At 39.7% G+C, this 25,556-nt stretch overlaps 1 protein-coding gene across 14 annotated transcripts in view; it reads left to right on the top strand.

Annotated features, from left to right (window-relative positions):
* Nucleotides 1-25,556, top strand: part of Rbm6 (RNA binding motif protein 6) — a 128,481-nt gene that overhangs the window by 3,811 nt on the left and 99,114 nt on the right. For 4 of the 14 annotated variants that reach the window (XR_013052518.1, XM_076575492.1, XM_042281620.2 and 1 more), the window contains exons 2-6: nucleotides 8,252-8,358; nucleotides 9,617-9,727; nucleotides 17,025-18,303; nucleotides 19,471-19,560; nucleotides 24,423-24,492. Coding sequence is in view for 7 of the 14 variants with exons in the window: in XM_042281620.2 (XP_042137554.2) it covers nucleotides 9,684-9,727; nucleotides 17,025-18,303; nucleotides 19,471-19,560; nucleotides 24,423-24,492 (1,483 nt within the window). In the remaining 7 variants the exon portion in view is untranslated. Of the gene's footprint in view, nucleotides 1-8,251; nucleotides 8,359-9,616; nucleotides 9,728-16,752; nucleotides 18,304-19,470; nucleotides 19,561-24,422; nucleotides 24,493-25,556 lie in introns of all 14 variants that reach the window. The other 10 variants (XM_076575491.1, XM_076575487.1, XM_076575488.1 and 7 more) reach the window with 6 other exon arrangements.

Here is a 25,556-nt window from a genome sequence, read left to right as displayed (position 1 = left end):
GGATGCTGGTCCTCTGCAAGAGTAGTACTCTTAACCAGTGAGCCATTTCTCTAGCCCTTAGAATACATTAAAAAAACCCAATAATCTATTTTAGTTGTTTTTGAGACAGGGTTTCTCTGTAGCTAGCCCTAGCCGCCCTGGAATGGACGTTTCAGGTTGTCCTTGAACTCAGAGATCCTCCTGCCTCTGCTTTTTCATCATCTTTTTTTTTTTTTTTTTTTTTTTTTGGTTTTTCAAGACAGGGTTTCATTGTGTAACAGCCCTAGCTGTCCTAGAACTTGCTTTGTAGACCAGACTGGCCTTGAATTCATATGATCTATCTGCCTGTGCCTCCCAAGTGTTGGGATTAAAGGCGTGTGCCACCACACCTAACCCCCAATCACCTGTTTTAACACTTGGCTCTAGTAAATGATGCTGTGAACATCGATGTACAAATACCTTTGATACCTAGTTTTTTCAATTGTTTTTGCAGTGTTCTGTCAAACCATACCTCAGGTTTTACGGATTCCATGCTAGGCAAGCATCCCACTACTAAACTAAAACCCCCACTCTAGCTCTATTTTAACCTTAACCTTTTTCTTAAAAAAAAAAAAAAGGTAATAATTAGATATTTTTAATTTAATATTTTAAATAAATAATAATATTGGTGTTTGAAACAAGATTATCACTCTGTAGCTCATACTGTCCTGAAACTAACTTAGTATTGTAGCCCTGACTATAGAGACCATATATAATAATATATATTATTTTTTTATTTTTGAAATATGGTCTCATGTATTAGCCTGATCCTTGAAGTCACTATGTATGCATAACTCCTGACTTCTTAGCTCCCAAGTGCTGGGATTCTAGATGATATACACCTCCTATGGCATGGTGATACACAACTATAATCCCAGCACTTGGGAGGCAGAGGTAAGCTTTTTGTTTTTGTTGGTTTTTTTGTTTGTTTATTTGTTTGTTTTCGAGACAGGGTTTCTCTGTGTAGCTTTGCACCTTTCCTAGAACTCCGCTTTGGAGACCAGGCTGGCCTCGAACTCACAGAGATCCTCTTGCCTCTGCCTCCCGAGTGCTGGGGTTAAAGGCGTGCGCCACCATCGCCCGGCAAGGATTGCTGTAAGCTTAAAGAGGGCCCGGTTTACATTATATAAATGATCCAGACTCAAAACAAAAACCATATGATCTAGCAATTCTACTTATAGGTGTATCCAAAGGGATTGGAAGCATACTCTCAATACACAGGTATTTGTGTTCATGCTCATACAGCAATATTCATAATAGCTAAAATAAAGCAACCCAAGAGCTAATTGATAGATGGATGGATAAGCAAATACTGTCTTTATATGTTTATACTTTAGAATATTATGTAGCCTTAAAAAGGAAGATAAGAATCTTGTAATCCCAGCCTTTCTAAGCTTGTGGGCCAGCTAGCCTCATGTATGCAGCAACAACCAATAAAGAGACTTGTTTCAAAGGAGATGGACAGTGAGGTTGTCTTCTGATGTCCACAAGCTTGCCAAGGCACACATACACCTGTTCTTAAATGAATGTATGTACATCGTACACATTCGTGTGCAATACATATGAAGATAATATTTTTACAATTTTTGTTTATTATTTAAATTTATGTATATGGGTATTTGGCTGGCATGTATGTCTGTGTACCATGTGTGTACCTGGTGTCCTAGGAGGCCAGAAGAGGGTGTTGGATCCCTGGGACTGGATTTAAAGAAATGTGTTTTGAGAATTGAACCCAGGTCCTCTTGAAGAGCAGCAAGTGCTCTTAACCACTGAACCATCTCTTCAGATCAAAGATAAGATTTTTCTATGTATCTTAAAAATTTTTTATTTTTATTTTGTGTGTATGAGTGTTTGCTTTCCAATATGTGTATGTATCATACGTGCCTAGTACTTGTAGAGATTAAAGGAGAGTGTCAGACCCCCCCAAGAACTGGAGTTGTAGACAGTTGTGAACTGCCATGTGAGTGTGAGGAACCAGACACAGATTCTCTGCAAGAGAAGCAAGTGCTCTTAACCACTGAGCTCTAGTCCCAAGGTAAGATGGTTTTAAAGTGGGAGCTGGAGAGAGGGCACAGTGCTTAAAAGCCCTCATCGATCTTCCAGAGGATCCAAGTTTGACTCCCAGTACTCATATCAGGCAGTTTACAACCAGCCAGTGCTCTTAACCACTCTCTCCAGCCTTTCCCTACCCCAATATTTTTTTAAAGGATGGTCACTTTGTTATGTTACAGAATGACTGTATTTTGAAGATGCTATGGTAAGTGAAGTCAGTCATAAGAAAAGTACTGTATGATTTCAGTTGCTGAGGAACTCAGTAGTCAAAAGTGGTGGTGCATGCCTTCTAGGCAGAAGCAGGTGAATCTCTGAGTTCCAGGCCATCTTGGTCTAGTTCCAGGTGAGTTCCTGGACAGCTAGGGCTACACAGAGAAACCCTGTCTTAAAAACAAAAACAGAACCATAAATCATACGGAAAATAGAATAGTGGTTGCCAGGAGAGGGGTAAGAGAATAATGGGAAATTGCTGTTTAATCCATAGTTTTACAAGATTAAAAGAGGTAAGGAAATGGATGGTCCTGATGGTTGTACAACTTTATAAATGTATTTAATGCTACTGGATTGAACTGTATACTTAAAAATAATTAAAATGATAGGTTATCATGCATATTTTACCACAATTAAAAAAACAAAAAAACAAACAAAAAAACCCACCGGGCGTTGGTGGCGCATGCCTTTAACCCCAGCACTCGGGAGGCAGAGCCAGGAGGATCTCTGAGTTTGAGGCCAGTCTGGACTACAAAGTGAGTTCCAGGAAAGGCGCAAAGCTACACAGAGAAACCCTGTCTCGGAAAATAACAACAACAACAAAAAACCCCAAAAAACAAACAAACAAAAAAACCAAGAGAGGCTAAGGATGTTGGTTTGGTGCTTGCCTAATATGTAGAAAGTCTTGGGTTTGAACCCCAATTCATAATAAAACCAGATGTGATAGTGAACATTTGTAATCCAGCATTCAGGAGGGTGAAGTGGGAGGATCAGAAGTTTAAGGCCAGCTTGGGCTACATATGGAAGACTACTAAAGAAACAAACATTAGGGGTTGGGGATTTAGCTCAGTGGTAGAGAAGGCCCTGGGTTCGGTCCTCATCTGGGAGGGGGCCGGGGAGGAGGGGGGCACGACCAGACGATGATGACGACAAACATTAGGGGCTGGAGAGACAGACAGTTCAGTATTAAGAAAATGTCTGCTGTTTTGCAGAGGATCTCAGTTCACTTCTCAGCACACAAAACTTATTAACTCCGACTCCAGAGGGATCCAATGCCTCTGACTTCCATGGGCATCTGTACTTAGCTCCTGGGTGCTGGAATTAAATTTTATTTATTTTAGGCAAGGTCTTAGGTAGCCTAGTCTGGCCTCAAACCCTATGTAGCCAAGAATGACCATGAACTTGTTTTTTTGGGTTTTTTTTGTTTGTTTTGTTTTTCAAGACAGGGTTTTCCTATGCAGTTCTAGATGTCCTGGAAGTCTCTACAGACCAGGTTGACTTCCAACTCAGAGGTCCATCTGCCTCTGCCTCCTGAGTGCTGAGATTAAAGATGTGTGTCACCACCACCTAGCATGAACTCATTTAAAAAAATTATTTTATGTGTGTGAATATTTTGCTTGAATGTATATGTATACCCTGTATGTACCCAGTGAGAAGGTCAGAAGAAAGCATTAGAACTGGAGCATTAGAAACCTTTAGAACTGGAGTTATAGATGGTTATGGGGCACTATGTGGGTAACTGAACTCAGGTTCTCTGCAAGAGCAAGGTCTCTTAACTGCTGAGCCAAGTATTCACCCTGGTCTTGGAGTCTTCATCTTCTTGTTTCTAACTCAAGTACTAAGATTATAGCCACCGAACCTGGGACTTCTTGTTGCTGTTTCTTTTTGACACAGAATCTTACTGTGTAGCCCTAGCTGGCTCTAATTTATGGTAGCCCCCTTGCCTCTCTTTCTCATGGGTGTTGGGATTACAGGTATGAGCCATCATGTACTGGTTAACCCAGAAACCAGACTGGTTACTAAACTAAAACCATGGAACTGAAAGAAGGACATGACCACAAATGTAGTTTGTATCTTAATGTAGAGGCTTGCCCTCTCCGAACTAGCTGAGCCATTTCCAGTGTGAGACTTACTTCCTTTTTTACTTGAACTTTCACAGCTCTCATTTGGATATTTATACTACTAGCTCCAGGATATCCACTACAGTTATTTCGCATAGGCATGTATTATTGTCTTCAAAATTCACTACAGGGCCCTTCTATTCTTTTTTTTTTTTTTTTTTGGTTTATTTATTATGTATACAATGTTCTGTCTGCATGTATGTCTACAGGCCAGAAGAGGGCACCAGATCTCATTACAGATGGTTGTAAGCCACCATGTGGTTGCTGGGAATTGAACTCAGGACCTATGGAAGAGCAGTCAGTGCTCTTAACCTCTGAGCCATCTCTCCAGCCCCGGCCCTTCTATTCTTTACAACATGTAGAATGTGATGGATGTGGGGTGTTGTGTGTAAGATAGACTAGTATTTGTATCTTAAGGGTATAGTGGTTTAGTACTGTTTATTTTTAGAACTAGTTGATACAGTAGGTAACTTAATGACTCCTTAGTATATTCTGAAATCCTGTGGTTCATATGTTGGTCTACTTGATGCTCCTTTATTTGTCTTTATCCTTCATTCATTCATTTGAATTCATTCTTTTCCTTTCTGCTTCTGTGAGTTGATAATTTTATACTGTCCTGTCTTCGAGTTTTATCATCCTTTCTTCTGCTTGCTCAATCAACTCTATTGTTGAAATTTATGTTGAGCTTTTTTTGTTATATAAGTAGTGTACTTTTCCGCTCCCAAATTTGTTTTTCACTTCTCTGTACAGTTTCTCTTTATTAATATGCTTATTTTGATTATCTTTTTGCACTTATTTATTTATTTAGTGTATGTATAGCAGGGAGAGGAAGTGTATAGAGGTCGGGGACAACTTTGTGGAATCTGTTTTCCTCTTCAAACTTTTTGTGGGTTCCAGGAATAGAACCCATGGGAATCATCAGGTTTGTGTGGCAAACACCTTTACCACCAAATGAATTATCTTGACATTCAAACTTGGTAGAGAAGTTCTTACTTTATAAATAATAGACAAGGACAGCTACATATTAACTGTTACGGAAATGTAAGTAATTTCAACAAACTACTTTCTTTTTATTTTATTTCTTTTGAGACAGGGTCCTACTTTATATTCCTGGCTGGCTTGGAACTTGTTGTGTATACCAGGCTAACCTCAAATTACAGAGATCCACCTACCTTTCCTTCCTGAGTGCTGGGTTTCTTTTGTTTTGAGACAGGGTCTCTATTTATGTAGCTTTGGCTGTTGTAGATCTCACTGTGTAGACTAGGCTGTCTTCAAGAGATCCACGTGCCTCTTGCCTCCTGAGATTACAGGCGTGCATTACCATTCTTGGCCTTGTTTGCACTTCCTACTTAGATAATATTATTTTCCTAGATAGTTGAAGACTAGATAGTTATAGTTACAATCCTCTCATAGTTTAGCTAAGAGCATATCAGGTACAGATTTAGATTCTTCAGGATAGGACAGCTATTGTAATCTCTGCAACTCACCAATTACCTTTGGCGTGGACATTTAGTATATGTTTCTTGCTTGATGTTGTTCTTGTTGGTTGTAGTTCCATTTTTGTTCATGTTATTACCTTTTCTTTCTTCTAGATAATACTTGGTAATTGTTCTTATTGTTCTTATTAGCTTTGTATTAGGTTTAGAAGCTTTTTATTTAGACAAAAAGGGGAAATGTAGGAATTTGATCCGCCAATGACCTTGGGGTATCTGGCCCCATAGAGACATGGTTTTTTTTCTGGGTATATGACTGCTTAAAACTGAGGAGGGGGCACACACGTGCTCCTTCTTGAAATGGTCAGAAACCTACGGCTGGTTCTATTGCAGGACAGAGGACCACAACGGCTGTTTACTTTGTTCTGTATCTGTGAGAGTATTTCTCCCTATTTTATGTCTTAATAAATTCATTGACACCCTTTAACAGACTCGTGGATTCACTTAACACATTTGTGTTTGGTTTTGTGCATTTTTTACTGAAGTGTCTTGTATAGATTTCTTTGCTGGAAGCTTTTCCTCAGTTTTTTCTATCCAAATCATCTACCTGTATGTGATGTGGTACCTGCTTGTAAACTACTCTGGGAATGTGGAGGCTAGAGAATTAGGAGCTAAGGCCATCTACTACATAGGATGTTTGAGGTCCTGTTGGGCTATGTGAGATCTTGTTCTCACAAGACCAAAAAAACTAGGTGTGGTGACTCATGCTTTAATTCAAGTGATTCAAAGGCTGAGACAGGATTCCCTTGGTTTCTAGGCTGGCTTAGGCTACCTAGTAAGTTCAAGGCCAGCCTAAGTTATGGTGTGAGACCATGATCAATAAAAAAGCAAATACACCAACAACAATAAAACCAAAGAGAAAGCCTAGTATAGTGAGTGACTTGCTTGTAATCTTAGCACTAGGAATGTGGAGGCAGGAAGATCAGGCATTCAAGGTCATCTATGGCTGAGTCAGTCTGAACCTAGCTTGAGTTATATTTGACTAAGCCATCTTTCCAGTGCCTGCTGCATACTGCTTTTTCTTTGTTTGTTTTGTTTTTTGATTTTTCAAGACAGGGTCCCTCTGTGTAGCCCTGGCTGTCCTGGAACTCTCTTTGTAGACTAGGCTGGCTTTAAACTCACAGAAGTCCACTTACTTCTGCCTCCCAAGTGCTGGGATTAGAGGCATGTGCCCCACCACCGCCTGGTTTACATACTACGTTTGAATGGCCTAATTTCCAAGCACTTTACTCCAGCTGTTCTTGGTTTTCTACCTATTAGCTTTTCACAGTGTACAAATAGATTATCCCACAACAAATAATAATAATAATAATAACAACAACAACAATAATTGGCATTATTGTTATTGCTATTGCTGTTGTTGTTATTTTGAGATGGGGTCTTACCATGCTGCTCTAGCTGGTCTGGAACTAACTATATAGTCCATAGCTGGCCTAGAACTCAGAGATCTGCCTGCCTGAGTACTGAGATTAAAGGCACAGGCTCCTGTTTGAATTCTGAGTTGGGTGAAATAGAAACAAGCACTTTGTATCAGTCCTTCAGATACCCTTCCCCTTCCACCTGACAAGGTAGAACAAATACATACAATAACTTGCAAATACATATGCTCTTTTCTTGGAAAGGAGCTCGGAATGGGGCTGCACTTCTTAAAGAGCAAAATGACTTCTGTGTTGAAGAGAAAGAGGGCCAGGGAAGATAAAAACACCACACAATATTCCTACTGCTTTGAAGATACTTGTTTCTTTTGCCTCTTTACATTTTAATTATTTAGTGGCGTGGGGGGCATAGGCATTCATGTATACATATGCTATGGTATACAAGTGGAAGCTATAGGACAACTTTTGGGTCCTTTCTTTTCAGCCCATTTGAGGCCCAGATAGTCAGACTTGGAGGCAAGTGCCCCAATCCACTAAGCCATCTATCTCATCGGCCCAATTTTTAATTGAATTTATTATTATTGTATGTGATGTATATGACTGTGGGTGTATATATCCCACATGTGTGAGCGGAGGTTAGAAGGCAACTTTGGGAGATAGTTTTCTCCTTCCACTGTAGTGTCCAGGGATGGAACTCAGGTGTTAGGCTTATGGCGAAAGTACGTTTACCCCCTGAGCCATCTTGCCACCTGCCCTTTAGTTTTTTTTTTTTTTTTTTTTGTTATGGTTACTGCTTTTTTTTTTTTTGTTTTTGTTTTTTTTTTTTTTTTGTTTTGTTTTTTAAGATGTTTCCTTGGAGGAATAAGACCTTGAAAACTTCATGCCATCCATTTTGATGACTTGTGAATTGGTGGGATTTTTTGTTTGTTTGTTTGGTTTTGTTTTTTTCAGGACAGAGTTTCTCTGTGTAACAGAGCCCTGGCTGTCCGGGAACTCACTGTGTAGACCAGGCTGGCCTCAACTCAGAGATCTGCCTGCCTCTGCCTCCTGAGTGCTGGGATTTAAAGGTGTGGGCCATCACACCTGGTGTGAATTTTTTTTTTAAGTCTCTACATATCAAGTATCCTTTGATGCACAAAAGTATTTAATTGTGATGGTGTACTTTATTATTTTTTTCTTTTATTTGTTGTGTCATATTTAGGAAACGCTTGTAAATCCATGAAGATCTTTCAGTAGCTACAAGAAAAGTCCTGGAGATAATTTCTCAGCTTGATTTAGGTTACATGCCTGTCTTCAAAGCAATCGCTGGTGAGGATAATAAGTATTCTGATTAACTGCTCAATAGTGTAGGATTAGCCACATAGACTGAATATAATGCTAAGATGCTCTTTCTGGTAATGAACAAATAAGTGCTGGGAAAATTACTCAGGAAAGAATTATTGAATGTGAAACATTCTTTGTATACCAAAAAGTTTATTAATGCTCCAGAACATACTTTTTTTGTGTGAGACCTTTAATTAAAAAAAAAAAAAATGCTGTTTAATGTATTAGTGTATGAGTGTGTGCATCCCACATTACTTATGTGAAGGTCAGAGGACATCTCTGGAAGTCAGAACACATATTTTCTACACCCCCCATCCCCCACCCCTCCAACAGGGCTTCTCTGTGTAACAGCCCTGGCTGTCCTGGAACTCTAGACCAGGCTATCTTGGAATTCCAAGATCTCCCTGCCTCTGCCTCCTGAGTGCTGGGATTAAAGGCTTGCACCACCTGGCTCACAACACATTTTTAATTGAAAATTTTTTTCCCTTTTTTAAAAAGTTAATTTGTTGAAAAACAAAACAAAAAAAGGCTTATTTGTTCTCTGTGTGTTCTTGTGTGTATACATGCCGCAACATGCTTGTGGAAGTCAGAGGACAATTTGTGGGAATTAATTCTTTCTTTTACTTTCTAGGTCCTGGGGAAAGGTAGTCAGGCTTGGAGGCAAGTGCCTTTACTTACTGAGCCATCTCACAGCTCTGAACTTTTTTTTTGACAAGCTCTCACTGTATTCCTTACTGGCCTTGAACTCACAGAGATCCAAGTGCCTCTGCCTCCAGAGTGCTGCAATTAAAGACATGTGCCACTACACTTACCTGAAAAAATTTTAAAGATTTTTTTTTTTAATTGTGTGTGCGCTTGTGTTTCTGCCTCCTGAGTGCTAGGATAAAAGGCATGCACCATCATACCCAACATTTTTTTTTAGTTATAAATTGATTATAAATTTTCTGTTATCTATATCTATTTACATTTAATGTGTGCGTGTGTATGTTTGAAGAAATTAGGGGATAACTTTTGGGAATTGGTTCTACCATGTAGATCCAGGGGATCGAACTTAGGTTGTCAGGCTTGGGGGAAAGTGCTGTAATCCATTGAGCCTTCTCACTAGCCCTGTATAAATGTTTTAAAGTGATCTCTGAATATCCTTGATGATGTGGTCCCTGATAAACTTAGCAGGCAGAGATTAAGTTGTATATTTTATACTTCATGTATAAAGTTCTTACTTGTTGTGATTTATTTTATACAGGTACTACTCTACTAGAGTTTGGTAGGAAAAAGGTCTACTTATTGAAGCTTTCTTGATCTAGAAAGAGATGTGGGGGGATTCTCGATCTGCTAACAGAACAGGACCTTTTCGGTAAGTCTTAAATTTTCAATATTTAAATTTTCAAGTATTTATAATGTAACTTGGCCTACCATAAAGGCAGATATTTTCTTTGTGGAGAATATAACCAAGTTTTTTTAGAAGTAGAAAATATTTTAAAAGTTTCTAGTCATTGCTGAAGTGATTGAGAGTATATACCCAGCATGTATCTGTTTCTCTTTATCGCTCTATACGAAATTGGGGCTTAGAACCCAGGGCATCCTGTATGTTTGGCAGATGCTTTGGCTCTGAGCTATGGCCTTAGCCCCTTGGTAACCTTTTTTTTTTTCTTTTTCTTTTTGAGACAGTTTCTCATCTTTCTATGTATATGTAGTCCTGGCTGTCCTGGAGCTCATTGTGTAGACGAAGGCTGGCCTCAAACTCACAGAGATCCTCTTGTTTCTGCCTCTGGAATGCTGGGATTAAAGGTGTGAGGCAGCATGCCCAGCCAATAACATTTTTCAAATATTAAAAAATATGCCAAAATCATTTATTTACCTGTTTTGGGTTTTTGAGACAATGTATACTCTAGCTCATACTGGCCTGAACTCACTACATAACTCAGAATGGCACTGAAGTCATGGCAATCCTTCTTTAGCATTCCAGGTGTGAGATTATTATTTACTTACTTTTGAGATAAGGTTTTTGCAGTGTATACTGGGCTGATTACCTAAAGAGTTTGGTAGGAAACTGTGGTCTTCTGGTCTCAGCTTGTCAAATAGTTGGTATTGCTGTTATGCACCATCACTCTTGCCTTCTTCATAAAGTCTTTTATCTCTTTTAGCAAAGCAATGCATACTTAGAAATCTAGCAAAATGTGTTTGTTCTTAAGTGTTTAGGAAAGCTCCATTAAGGAGCTGGAAGGATGGTTCAGCAGTTAAAGAACATTTGCTGCTTTTCCAGAAGATCCAAGTTTTGTTCTCCTCATATCAGGGAGCTTAAAAACTCCTGGAACTCCAGCTCTCAGGGATCCCTCTCCCTGTTCTGAACTCCTAAGGGAACTGCACACAAATGATATATACTCACATTTATACATGCATTTACATACATAAAAATAAAATCTTGAGAGCTGTATTAATTTCACTAATTTATATCTAGACTCTAGAGCTGTTTCTTGCTATTGAGATTGATATACTTGTCTAAGCTACATGAATGCCAGTTTTAGGGGTTATTGAATACAAAGAGTGGAAAAGGTGGTAACACTTAGATATAAATGGATTGTGCTTTCGATTTATAGGGAATACTTTAAAAAATATTGTATGTTTATGTGCATGTGTGAATGTGTGTGGAAACCAGAAGTGGGTGACAGAACCCTCAGAGCTGGTGTTACTAGTGTTTATGGGACGCTAGGACTGTGTGTGTTTTTTTGAATGATCCATATTGACCTTAGACTAGCAATTTTATAAATCTCAGCCTCTCAAAGTATTGAGAATAAACTTTTAAATATATATATATATATGTATATGTATATATATATAATTAGGGACTGGAGCACTGACTAGTCTTTCAGAGGATCTGGCTTCAAGTCCCAGCAACCACATGGCAGCCCAAAACTGTAACTCCAGTTCCAGAGGATCTCACACCTTGACACAGACATATATGCAGGCAAAACACCAATGCACACAAAATAAAAATAAATAAACAGCCGGGCGGTGGTGGCGCACGCCTTTAATCCCAGCACTCGGGAGGCAGAGCCAGGCGGATCTCTGTGAGTTCGAGGCCAGCCTGGGCTACCAAGTGAGTTCCAGGAAAGGCGCAAAGCTACACAGAGAAACCCTGTCTCGAAAAAACAAAAAAAATAAATAAATAAATAAATAAATAAATAAATAAATAAATAAACATACATATATATATAAAATATATTTTATTTTATGTGTACTAGTGTTTGCTCACACATATGTATGTGTATCACATGAGTGCCTGGTGCCCACAGAGGTCATAAAAGAGCATCAGGTCCCCTGGAACTGGAGTTATGCATGTGAACTGCCACGTGGGTGTTTGCAACCACTAAGCCATCATTCTACTAGCACTGGAAGTAACTTTTATCAAAGCATAGCCATGGTCATTTATTTACAAATTGTGTGTGGTTGCTTTCATACTACAGTTACAGAGTTGAATAGTTGTGATAGCTACCGTATACTCTACAAAGCCCCAATATATTTACTACTTAGCTTTTTATGTAGTTTGTTCATGCATGGAGGCACACACCTTTAATCCCAGTTCTCGGGAGACTTAAACAGATGAATGCTTGTGAGTTTGTGGCCATCCTGGTCTACATAATGAGTTCCAGGACATCCAAGGCTATGTAGAGAGATCCTGTTTCAAAAAGCCAAAAATAAGCCGGGCGGTGGTGGCGCACGCCTGTAATCCCAGTACTTGGGAGGCAGAGGCAGGTGGATCTCTTGAGTTCGAGGCCAGCCTGGTCTACAGAGCTAGTCCAGGACAGGCTCCAAAGCTACAGAGAAACCCTGTCTTGAAAAACCAAAAAAAAAAAAAAAAAAAAAAAAAGACCCGAAAATAAAAGGTTTGCCAAGCTCCAGTCTGAATCAGTGCTTATATGTAACATTTAAAAATATTTAGATTATTGTTTGCCTTCTTAGTCTACTTATGGATATTTATTTTGTATGTCAGGCTATTTCTTATAGAACTAAGGTGGTTTAGGTAATCATTTAAAAACTTCAGGGCTGAGGAGATGGCTTAGTAGTTAAGAGCACTGGCTGCTCTTCCAGAGGATCCAGGTTCAATTCCCAGCACCCACATGGCAGCTCACAACTGTCTGTAATTCAAGTTCCAGGAGATCCAACACCCTCATACAGACATACACACAAGTGAAAACACCAATGCACATGAAATAAAAATAAATTAACAACAAGTTAGATAGATTTGGTTATGTTGCATATTTTCCCCCTCCCCGTGTTTTAAGAACTTTTCTTCCTTCCTTCCTTCCTTCCTTCGTTCCTTCCTTCCTTCCTTCCTTCCTTCCTTCCTCCCTCCCTCCCTCCCTCCCTCCCTCCCTTCCTTCCTTCCTCCCCCCCACCCCCCAGACAGGGTTTGTCTGTGTAGTTTTGGTGCCTGTCCTGGATTTTGTTCTGTAGACCAGGTTGGCCTCGAACTCAGACATCTGCCTGGCTCTGCTTCCCAAGTGCTGGAATTAAAGTCGTGATCCACCACTGCCTGGCTGTTTTTTGTTTTTTGAGACAGGGTTTCTCTGTGCTCTGTGTAGTCCTGGCTGCCCTGGAACTTACTCTGTAGTCCAGGCTGGTCTCTAGCCCAGACATTTGCCTCCCTCTACATCCCAAGTGTTGGGATTAAAGGCATGGGCCACCACCCTCTGGCTTGTTTTTGTTTTGAAACAGGATCTTTCTATGTAGGCCAAATTGGCCTTAAACTCATGATCCTTTTGCCTTAGCCTCTACAATGCGGGGTTTACAGGTATCTACCACACCTAGCTCTTATGTGGTGTTTTTAGAAGTGTGTGTGTGTGTGTGTGTGTGTGTGTGTGTGTGTGTGTGTGTGTGTGTGTGTGTATGTGTATATGTATGTCTATGACTGTTGTGAGTGGCATGTGTGTGTTCAGTCTCACTTGTAGCCATGGTGGGCCTGGAACCCACTATGCAGACGAAGCTGGCCTCTAACTCACAGAGCTCCTGACTTTGGCTCATGAGTACTTGGGTTTTTGTTTTTGTGTTTTCAAGACAGGCCCTCTTTATGTAGTCCTGACTGTCCTTGAACTTGATATGTAGACCAGGCTGGCCTCAGAGATCTTGGGGCCAACTCATTAACCCCTAATTTTTAAGATTTTTGACCAGAGGGAGATAATATTCCATTTTTGGGAGACTCACAAAATAAAGCAAGTTATCTTCTAGGAAAATAACTTCTATTTTCCCTTTGAAATACTTCATAAAATTGTTTTACTTTAGTTGAAAATAATTTCTGTAACCACTGCTGTTCTTTGTTTTGAGATAGGGTCTCACTATGTATCCCTGGCTGGCCTGGAACTTGCTATATAGACTAGGCTGCCCTTGAACTCACAGAGATAAAAGGCATGGGTCACCACTTTTGACACTACTGCTGTTATATAGTAATAGAACTGGTTTTTTTTGTTTTTGTTTTTTTGTTTTTTTTTTTTTTTGAGACAGGGTTTCTCTGTGTAGCAGTCCTGGCTGTCCTGGAACTCAATTTGTGCACCCAGGCTGGCCTTGAACTCACTGAGATCTGCCTGCCTCTGCCTCCCAAGTGCTGGGATTAAAGGCAAGCACCATCACCACCTGGCTGAACTGTTTCTTGATTAGACTATAAAATACAGATAAAAGAACTGTAGTGTGGTAGGTTACTGTAGATCTGCTTGACTTGAGGGTAAGATAATCCTCATGGCAGTATTCAAGGACAATACTGGATGTGTTCTGGTCAGAAAAATGCATACTTTTAGATGCCTCAGCAGTCATTCCATGAGTGTATGCAGAAGCTTAAGTATTACAAAAAGCCAATTAATAGGACTTGAATGATTTTTAAGTGTAGCAGACACTTTGAATGGTAACATTCTAATTTTTGTGTTAAATTTTATTTCTTATGAAGAATATTTAAAGTTGTGTACGATGAACCACAAAGACATAACTAATGTTAGTGTTATTGAGAACCAATAGAAGTTTTCATGTTCTAAAAATCCATTAATTGTACGTTGTTCTAATGTATAGGATAATGTTTTAAATTTCTATTTACTTTATGAAAAAAGTAGATGTCTCACAGGGCAAGACTGCTTGCTGTAAAATCAAAAGGACCTGAATTTAAATCCCTAGTACATATATTAAAAAAAAAAAAAAAAAAAAAAAAAAAAAGACGGCATGTGGGAGTGGTGGTGGCACACGCCTTTAATCCTAGCATTCAGGAGGCAGAGGCAGGCAGATCTCTCTGAGGTCAGCATGGTCTCCAAAGGGAGTTCCAGGACAGCCAGGGCTATACAGCGAAACCCTGTGACCAAAAACCAACAACATGTGTTTATAACCCCGTTTTGGAAGGGTGGAGACTGAATGATCCTGGTAGCTCAGTCCAGTTAGCCTTGCTGAAACAGTGAGCTTCAGATTCAGTGAGAAACTATCTCAAAAATGAGGTAGAGACCCATAGAAGATGCCCAATGTCCTCCAAGAAAATACATGCCCCCTCTGTGTGTGTGTGTGTGTGTGTGTGTGTATGTGTATAAAACACACAAATAATAAATTAAAAATAAGGTACAAAGGGAGTGGTGATGGTGTTGTAGCAGTTCTCCTGAACTGAGTGACCTAGAGTCAGTTGTCTTTTGAGTTTTACTGTAGTGGTATAATTTGTTCTCAGAAGGGTCCGTATGATAGAATCTCTGTGTTTGGGGAGGAGAGACTTGAGTTGGTCCTGATAATCTCTATGCTTTTGTTGTACTGCCAAGTGATAGATAGCTCTTCAGTCATTTTTCCCCCCTGAGACGGAGTTTCTCTGTAGCTTTGGAGCTTTCCTGGAACTCACTCTGTAGAACAGGCTGGCCTCAAACTCACAGAAATCTGCCTGCCGTTGCCTCCCGAGTGCTGGGATTAAAGGCGTGAACCACCACCACCACCACCATCACCACCTAGCCCTTCAGTCATTTTTATTTCCTGTTTTTCATTTGCCCTCTCTGGGATTCCCAAGCACCTATTTGCCTATTTAAGTTCCTTGATCTTTTGGTTTGTTGAAACAGGGTCTCATTCTGTAATTGAGGCTGGCCTTAAACTCAGGATCATCCTCTTCAACATTCCAAATAATGAGATTAATAGCTGTATACCACCATGTTGGCTGTCTCTTAATCTTTGACCAAAGCCAAAATGTATGAAATGCTCTAGTGATTAGTCAAAGGGAAGATATTTGGTAGTATGAAAGACTGGGCAACTCTCATTTATTTATTGAGTTATGTAAGTGAGTATATGTTTTGCCTGAATGTATATACATTATAAGTGTGCCTGCTTCCTGAGAGGGTGTCAGATCCCCTGGAACTGGAGTATACTGGGTGTGAGCTGCCATGTGGGTGCTGGGAACCAAACCTAGGGCCTCTGGAAGAACAGCAAGTGCTGTTAACCACTGAGCCATCTCTTCTGTCCCAACTATACTTTTGTTGTTGTTGTTTCTCTAACTGTAAGTATTTTTAAAGTATGTTTTATTGCAATAAAAAGTTAGCTTGAGCCAGGTTGTGGTTGCCCACACTTTTAATCCCAGCACTCAGGAGGCAGAGGCAGGCCAGTCTCCTTGAGTTTGAGGCCAGCCTGGTTTACAAAGCAAGTTCCAGGACAGCCAGGGCTTTTACACAGAAAAACCCTGTCTCAAAGGGAGCTTGAGGCATTAGAATCTGGTGTGTTAAGTTCTTTATTTGGGACATGGAGTTATGCCTAAAGATCTAGTTGTTGGTCACTTTCAGCTTTAAGCTTTTAGATAATTTAGCTTGGTACAGATGACTTAACGTGCTTTATGGTTGATTGACATTGTCTTCTATGATGATACTCTTTGATAGTTATAATTGGACCCAGCTGAGGTAGAGCCACAGTAGAACTGGGGTTTAGTGCTGCTACTAGTCATGATATACAGCTATCTCCCTCTTTTTGGCCTTTACTCATTGTATTGATTAGAACTCTTGATGTAGATACAACAAAATATTTTTGGAATGTTTACTATTCGGTACAGCAAAGAGAAAGACGATTCCTGAAACAAGAAATTTTATACTTTGAGGTTTAGCATGGTTGTTTATTATAATTCCAGTACTCAGGAAACAAAGGATTGCTTCAAGTTCAAGACTAGCCTGGCCTACATAGTGATTTCTAGGCCAGGTAGTGCTATATAACCAAACCCTGTCTCAAAAACAAAACAACCAAACAAATAGAAAATTGCATTGATTTCCCCAACTCCACATGTGTAGTAATTGTCGTGATGACGTTGGAATTTTAAGTTCCTTGGTAGAAAATGGGAATTTTTGTAGCATGTTCCTTTGTTAGCTTATCTGGTATTGCGGATTTTCCCTGTTGCAGGACTGGGTGAAAGCTTTTTCTGCAGCAGTCATGTTGAAAACCTTGTGTTGACTTACCACGTGTTCTGAAATGGGAGCATAAAAGTTTACTCGGACACCTCGTCTTAAAATAGCAAAACTTGCTGTTTTCTGCAGATCTAGGACCTTGTTACAGAACTCTGCCCCCCCAAAATGTGTTTACAGAAGAATATGCTGTGATTAGAGAAGAATATGCTGGTGTGTAGATTTCAAACTCTCTGGACAATATGAATAACCCTGTCTTTGTTTCTACAGTGGGAGCCAAGAAGAAAGGTTTGCTCCCGGGTGGAACAGGGATTATCCTCCTCCTCCCCTTAAGAGTCATGCTCAAGAGAGACACTCTGGCAACTTTCCTGGCAGAGATTCACTTCCCTTTGATTTCCAGGGGCATTCAGGACCTCCCTTTGCAAATGTAGAGGAGCATTCTTTCAGCTATGGAGCTAGAGATGGACCACATGGTGACTATCAAGGAGGGGAGGGACCTGGACATGATTTCAGAGGGGGAGATTTTTCATCCTCGGATTTCCAGAGCAGAGATTCAGCACAGTTGGACTTCAGGAATAGGGACATACATTCTGGGGATTTTCGGGATAGAGAAGGACCACCTATGGACTACAGAGGTGGAGATGGTACTCCTATGGATTATAGAGGCAGGGAGACTCCTCATATGAATTACAGAGACAGGGATTCTCACCCTGTTGACTTCAGAAGTAGAGATGTTCCTCCATCTGACTTTAGGGGGCGGGGCACTTACGACTTAGATTTTAGAGGCCGAGATGGATCCCATACAGATTTTAGGGGAAGAGATTTATCAGATTTGGATTTTAGATCCAGAGATCAGTCTCGTTCTGATTTTAGGAACAGAGATGTATCTGATTTGGACTTCAGGGATAAAGACGGAACACAGGTGGACTTTAGAGGCCGAGGTTCAGCTACTACTGATCTAGACTTTAGGAATAGGGATACGCCACATTCGGATTTCAGAGGTAGACACCGTTCTAGGACTTACCAAGATTTTAGGGGCAGAGAGGTAGGACCTTGTATGGAATTTAAAGATAGGGAGATGCCCCCTGTGGACCCAAAAATTTTGGATTACATTCAGCCTTCTACACAAGAGAGAGAACATTCTGGTATGAATGTGAACAAGAGAGAAGAATCCACACGTGACCATGCAGTAGAAAGACCTGCTTTTGGTGCTCAGAAGGGAGAATTTGAGCACTCAGAAACAAGAGAAGGAGAAACACAAAGTGGAACCTTTGAACATGAATCTCCATCAGACTTTCAGAACAGCCAAAGTCCAGTTCAAGATCAAGACAAGCCAAAGCTTTCTGCAGGTGAACAGCAGAGTTCAGATGCTGGTCTGTTTAAAGGAGAAGGTGATTTGGACTTTCTTGGTCGACAAGACACTGATTACAGAAGCATTGAATACTGTGATGTGGATCATAGGTTGCCAGGAAGCCAGATGTTTGGCTATGGCCAGAGCAAGTCTTTTCCACAGGGCAAAATGTCCCGAGATGCCCAACAGGACCTTCAGGTATGTTGATGAGTTGGTTAATAATGCTTTTCTCAAGGGTGAAGTATAGAATGTAAGATTTTAGTCTGTCAAGCCTTTTTTTTTTTTTTTAATATTTTTTTAAAGATTTATTTATTTATTATTTGTACAGTGTTCTGCCTGCATATATCCCTGCAGGCCAGAAGAGCTTACAAGATCTCATTGCAGATGGTTGTGAGCCACCATGTGGTTGCTGGGAATTGAACACAGGACCTTTGGAAGAGCAGCCAATGCTCTTAACCTCTGAGCCATCTCTCTAGCCCCCCTCAAGCTTTCTTATACAACTATTCAAAAGCAAACTGTATTTGAAAGTGGAATAATGGAGTTTAAGTACCTAGAGAAAGACCCTTGGCTCAGATCATGTTTTTGATGTGTGTTTAGTCATTGTTTTGCTTTATTGTGTTTATTTAAATGACCTATGATAAACTTGATTTCAAATTATCAATCTTAGGGAGTGGGTCTCACAGCTTTTGCAGTCCCTGTGAATTAGGATTTATTTTCTTATTTAAGTTCATTTAGAGAATGCTTAGAAAGGTTTTTACATTCATGAGGATATGATGTTAATGTTGCAAGTTTCCTCTTATAGCTAGCTTAATTAGTTTAAATGTTAAGTTTCTTAAATCTAAACAAGGAGAGTTATATTTGCAATTTAATTATGAAAATTATCTTAAATAGATTTTTACCTGTGTCTACTTAGGTTTTTTTTTTTTTTTTATTTTGTGATCTTTTTGGGTTTTTTTTTCGAGACAGTGTTTCTCTGTGTGACCCTGGTTGTCCTGGAACACACTATGTAGACCAGGCTAGCCTTGATCTCAGAGATTCACCTGCCTCTGCCCTCTATGTGCTGGGATTAAAGGCATGTACTACTATGCCTGGCCTGTCTCTTGGTGAGCTTAATACTTAGTAACCAAATAGTAGGTTTTGAGAATTTTAGAACATGTTTTTTTATTATTTTAAGACTCCCTCAGTAAGCTTTGGTCTTAGCATACTAATAATCCAGTGATATTAGGAGGGAAAATGAAGAAGATTGCCAGCTTTCGTTTCTTCAACATAATGCAAATCGCTTTTGATCTTGACTATATTTCATGTTGGGTTTTATTTTACATGTAAAAATAAATCTGTGAAATAACTTTACATTCTGAATTTAAGGATCAAGATTATAGAACTGGCCCGAGTGAGGAGAAACCTAACAGGCTTATTCGATTAAGTGGGCTGCCAGAAAATGCCACAAAAGAAGAGGTAAGGCAAATGTTCTCTGTCTCTGTCAACTGAAAAAAAAAGAACCCAGATGTAGTGACACATGCCTACAGCTCTAGCATTTGGGAGATATATGCAGGATTGCCAATTGAGGCCAACCTGAACTACATTGTGAGACTTTGTCTCAAAATGAAAAGAAAAAAAATTAAAATCACTTAAAAAATTATAGATTCATGGGAACATATAAAATTGTAAAGAGTCAAGTGATAGATGCCTATAATCAGTACTCAGGAGGCTGACATGGAAGGATGAAGAGTTTGAGCCCTAGGAAAGGATAGTGGGGCAAGGTGGATATGAGCAAGTACAATGATATTTATGTATGAAAATACTGCAGCGAAACCTATTATTTGGTATGCTATCTAAAAGTAATAATTAAAACCTACAAACAATTCAATGCCAATGTTGGGCTTGGTAACAGAAGCCAGAGCTGAATCTGGTAGCATAGGCCTATAATCTTAGCTCTTCAGGAGTCAAGATTGTAAGTTCAAGGCCTGCCTGGGCTGCAGAATGAGCTCAGGGCAACTTGGGGCAACCCAGGCCATTTAGTGAGACCCTGTCTTAAAATAAAAGTATAAAGAACTGTAAATACAGTGTTTACTTTATACATACTTTAGTTAGGTTCAGTCCTTAGTACCTCCCCCCCCCCCCAAAAAAAAAAAGCCAGTCTGGGCCAGCTACCTAGCTACTTTATTTTGATAAATAAATAAGCAGGGAAGGTTTATATATTTTTCAATCTACCTTCCTCAGTGGTAACATCTAGAATACCTATCATATAGTATCTAAGCCAGGAAGTAACTTTGGAATAAGCTGTAGAGTTTATTCGATGTCACTGACATAAGGTTTGTCAAATGACACATGATAGGTATATTCAGACTTGATAATTATTCTTGAGACCATATTATATTAGGAGTACATGCACAGAGATGCAGTTGATTTACATTAATAAATACTGAACCAGGTGAGGTGTGGTGCCATATGCCTTTAAATCCTAGCGCTCAGGAGGCAGAGCTGGGTGAATCTCTTAAGTTCCAGGTTAGCCTGATCTATACAGTGAGTTCCAGTACAGCTACATAGACCCTGTCTCAAAAACAAATAAAACTGGGAGCTACCTAATTGCTCTGTTTCAAATTATTTTCTTGCCAAATTATGACAGAACTAAGGGAAGAATTATTTAAGTTGTTATTAGAAGTAAAAGTATGTGGTTATGAAAGGCTAGCAAACATTAGTTCATTTAATTATTACAATGTCCTGTGAGTAAGTATTTTAATTTATTTACTTCACTATTGGTTGAAAAGCCGTTGTTAGAAGTTCTTGAGACCAGGTGTATTTCAAGTTTTCTGGTTTTTAGATTTTGGAATATTTATGTGGAAGTTGCTATTTTGACATTCCTAATTTGGAATCTAAAGTGCTTACAAAATTTCATATTCTTGTAGCATTTTGGATTTCAGAGATTTGGGCGTTTTGTTTTGTCCTTTTTTTCCCCCCCCTTGGGACACATTCTCAATTTCACTGTGTAGCTTTGGCTGGCCTGCAACTTGCTATGTAGTTCTGGCCTGCATTTGGATGTGCTGTGTAGATCTGTGCCTCATCCTGGTTCTTTTTTTAAAAATAATTTATTTAACTTTATTTAATGTGCATTGGTGTGAAGATGTCAGATCTCAGGGAACTGGAGTTACAGTTGTGAGCTGCCATGTATGTGCTGGGAATTGAACTTGGGACCTCTGGAAGAGCAGCCAGTGCTCTTAACCACTGAGCCATCTCTCCAGCCCCCATGGTTCCAGACTCTTTAGTTAAGAATATTCTTCTGTATGGTGCACCAGGCACTGTGGTAGGCACTGAATAATAGACCAGTGGTAATAAAGTTGCTACCTTCATGAAGGCAAGCTAGCAAAAGATAGACAGTAGAGGGCTCACTGGTTTAAAGCATTTGCTGCTCTTTTAGAGGCCTCAAGGTTAGTTATTTGGGCATGCTGGGCAGCTTACAACTGGTCATAATTCTAGCTCCAGGGAATCTAATACCTCTTTACTAGCCTCTGAGGGTATCTGCTCTCATGTACACATACCCATACATACCCATACATAGATACTGACACACATATCACATAATTACAATTTTAGAAAGATTGAGAGATAAACCAAGCATGGTGGTGTACACCTTTGTTTCCAGCACTCATAGGCAGAGGCAGGCAGATCTCTGAGTTCAAGGCCAACCTGGTCTACAGAGTGAGTTCCAGGACAGCTAGAGCTACACAGAGAAACCTGTCTTGAAAAAAAAAACCAGAGAGAAGAGAAAGAGAGAGAAAATAGGGGGCAGGGGACTAAAGATTGAAAAGCTCTTGATAATTAGAGACAGTAGAACCAGGAATTCAAGGTCATCCTTGGATTTGAGGCCAGTCTGGGCTCCGTTGATGTCCTGTGTCAGACAACAAAAGATTTAGAGTGTCATCAGGACTAGGCTGTTTTCTTTTCTTCTTTTAAAATTACCTTTATTTTTATTTATTTATTTGTGTGTACGTGTTCATGTCTGTGGGGACAAGTGTTTGCATGCCATATCATACATAGAGAAGTCAGAAAAATTTGCAGGACTTGATTTTATTTTTATCTTTCTTTTGTGTGTTTGTGAAGGGTACTCCTGCATGGGGTGTATGTGTGTGTGTGGGTCCCTTCTAGACCTGGATTAGGCACAAATCACACCCAAACACCTGTTTTTACAGAGAAAGCCTTTATTAAGCGGGAAAGAAAGTTAAAGATATGCTTTCTGACTCAGGTAGAAAACAATAGCAAATGACCTTGCAGGTGTGATTTTAAGAGGAGAAAAGGGGGGATGTCTGGGTTAGAACGGGCTAGGATGCAGTGGTAAAGGAGGTAGGGGATGAGGGAGAAGGGGAAGGGAACAAAGGAAAGGGGACGGGGGTATTGGCCCCAGAGGGACAAAGGACTGTCTCTGGATAGAGAGGCGACAGGCGTGGCACATAGGCAAATAACAGTTTATAAAGGTAAAAGGGGAAACATCGTGTTAGGATGAGGTGTTTAATTTTAACTGGGCCCGTTCATTAGATGAACCAAAGGAGACTTTTGATAGCTGGACCTTGGTAGTCAGCCTCAGGAGAGGGAAGTGGCAAAATAAAGGAATAGACCTTAGTGGCTAGGTTTAGAGATCTAATCTGACGCATTTTTTGTTTGTTTGTTTGTTTAGCAAGACAGAGGGGATGGGGGAGAAGAGCAAGGCCTGCCACAACCATATGCTGGAGTGGGCTACTGTCCCTTCAATTGTTCCTTTAAATGTCCCTACCAGCTGAGCCACCTTGTCAGATCCAGGATCCAGGATGGGGCCATTTTAGATTGAACTCAAACCTGAACAGAACAAATAACTAGACTAAGTTTAAGTTCTAGGGCCTTGGACTAGACTAGATTTTACTCAGTGCATTATTTTTAACACAAGACACTAAGCATTAAAGAGTTATACACAGCAAGTAAAGAGAGGTTTGGAATACATATAGGTTTCAAAACCTGTGCTCTTTTATTTATTTATTTTTTTTAAAGATTTATTTATTATGTATACAGTGTTCTGACTGCATGTATCCCTGCATGCCAGAAGAGGGCACCAGATCTCATTACAGATGGTTGTGAGCCACCATGTGGTTGCTGGGAATTGAACTCATGACCTCTGGAAGAGCAGCCAGTGCTCTTAACCTCTGAGCCATCTCTCCAGCCCCAAAACCTGTGCTCTTTAAAGCTATGTTCTTTTGCCTTTTCTGAAGAGTGCTGGGTGTAAATCCAAGGCCTTGAATATGCTAGGCAAGCACTCTACCAGAGTCACAGTCTTTTTTCCTTTTTTTGTTTTTGGAGACAGGGTTTCTCTGTGTTAACAACCCTGACTGTCCTGGAACTCACTTTATAGATCAGGCTGGCCTGGATGGAACTCACAGAGATCCCCCTGCCTCTGTCTCCCAAGTGCTGGGATTAATGGCATGTGCCACCACACCTGGTTCCTGAGCCACATTATTAACCCAGCTCTTCGGCCTATGTACGTTGTATTCCATTTCTGTTTCTTTTTCTCTCTGTGTGCCTCCTCCCCCCATTCACGTTGACCTAGTGCCCCTGAGCCTCTCTGGCTTGCTAGGATCATAGGTCTATGTTGTCATGCCCAACTTCACTTATCACCTTTTGAATGCATAGAATGTGTGTGGTTTTGTCGGTGTTCTGTGTTGCGTGAGTTGGTTAAAGAATAATGCAGAGATGTGATTTTAGGCTCTCTGTGGCTACAGGGAGGTCCAGCCTCTGATGGACCAAACCTTGAACAGCTGTAAAAAGGCGTATTTATTGATTGTTACACAGAGTTGTTTTTTGGGTAAAACAAGTTCCTAATACCAAAGTCCCTGATCTAATCTATATGTTTTTCTGAAGGAAAGCATCACACCTCTATCACTTTAGTCTTTATTGTGTACTGTTTTCGATATCCAATAACTGAAGAGCTTCAGGTGTGCCACGAGGGTCTTGTGTCCAAAGTCATGCAAAGGCTTTAAAGCTCACTCAGGAAAACAATCCTGTAAGTCACGGGGAAAACAATCACTGTTTTCCACAATGACTTCTTCAAGGTCGAAGTGCTTCTAGAAAATTTTTTAGTCTAATGTTTACCCTAGATACAGATAATGTTTACCTAGATACACTATTCATTCTAATGTTTATCAGTGACTCTGCTAGATTCCTACAACATAGCTTAATTTTGTCTTTATGAAATAATCATAGCTTTAAATTTTATAGAGTAAAAACCAGTAGGGAAGTATAAAAATTAACATTTAACTATGATTTGTATCAGTAGTGTAAATGTCATTTATTTGCAGATTCTTAATGCCTTTCGAACTTCTGATGGCATACCTGTAAAGGAGTTGCAGTTGAAGGAGTATAACACAGGTGAGTTTTTTTAGTATGCATGTAATTTTGGGCTAGGAAGGGTCTTGGACAGATGTCTGCATCATGTGCTACTCAAAAATTTGTTTTTAAGAAGTCACAAGTAAGATTTCCAGAAGTTTCCTGTTGTTGCCTTCAAATAACAAGCAGCTTTAGTCTTAACTGTGGTTCTTTGTATGGCTGTTTGTCCACACATGGGCAATGAGGATGCATGTTCCAGTTCTTCTGAGTGCCTGTGAGATACAAAGTGAGTGTTGTAGCATCTATCTTTGAATGTTTTATATGATTAAATTATTAAATTTGGTATTTATGTTTTTCATGATGATGGGATGCTTACATTTGAGCCTAGTGAGATATAATAAGCTTGCTGTGTATAAAGTTTTATATTTCATTGTTTCAAAGTTAAATTTAGCAGCTTACCAGAGAAATTGTTCAAACTTATAGTTTCTCCAACTTTGTCTTCCTCTAAGAAGGCTTTGAAATCCATGAATAGATCTCGAAGAGTTTCTCTTTAACCTCTGTCTGAAGTCTGAAATGCAATGTATGTTCCTAGTATTTTTGAATGCCACCTTTGGTCACTTCCTTTAAATCTTACTTATAGGAAAGTAGAAAGAAGTGAAATACCATGTACTCAAAAAGTTTTGCCAAATATTTTTGGGACTTCATAATATGAAGTAGATTAAAAATGAAGATAATCGGCTGGGTGGTAGTGGCACACACTTTTGATCCCAGCGCTCAGAGGCAGAGGCAAGTGGATCTCTGAGTTTGAGGCCAGCCTGGTCTACAGAGAGTTCAGGATAGTCAAAGCTACACAAAGAAGTCCTGTCTTGAAAAACCAAAAATTAAGGAAATAAAAATAAAGGTAATCTTTAAGTGATCTGTTGTGTAGAATTTTGAACTGAAGAAAATAGAGCATTTATCATTTCATAGAACATAGAGTCTCAGTAATATGTTTAAAGGCATCTTCTAGCAGCAGTATGTCATATTTTGGAGGATATAGTTTATTATTATTATTATTATTATTATTATTATTATTTTTGAGACAGAGTTTCTCTGTGTAGTTTTGG

Source organism: Peromyscus maniculatus, chromosome 7 (genome assembly GCF_049852395.1).
Source record: "Peromyscus maniculatus bairdii isolate BWxNUB_F1_BW_parent chromosome 7, HU_Pman_BW_mat_3.1, whole genome shotgun sequence".
NCBI lineage: Eukaryota > Metazoa > Chordata > Mammalia > Rodentia > Cricetidae > Peromyscus > Peromyscus maniculatus.
The sequence above is the reverse complement of the archived record's forward strand: the minus strand, read 5'-3'. Positions and strand labels throughout refer to the sequence as shown.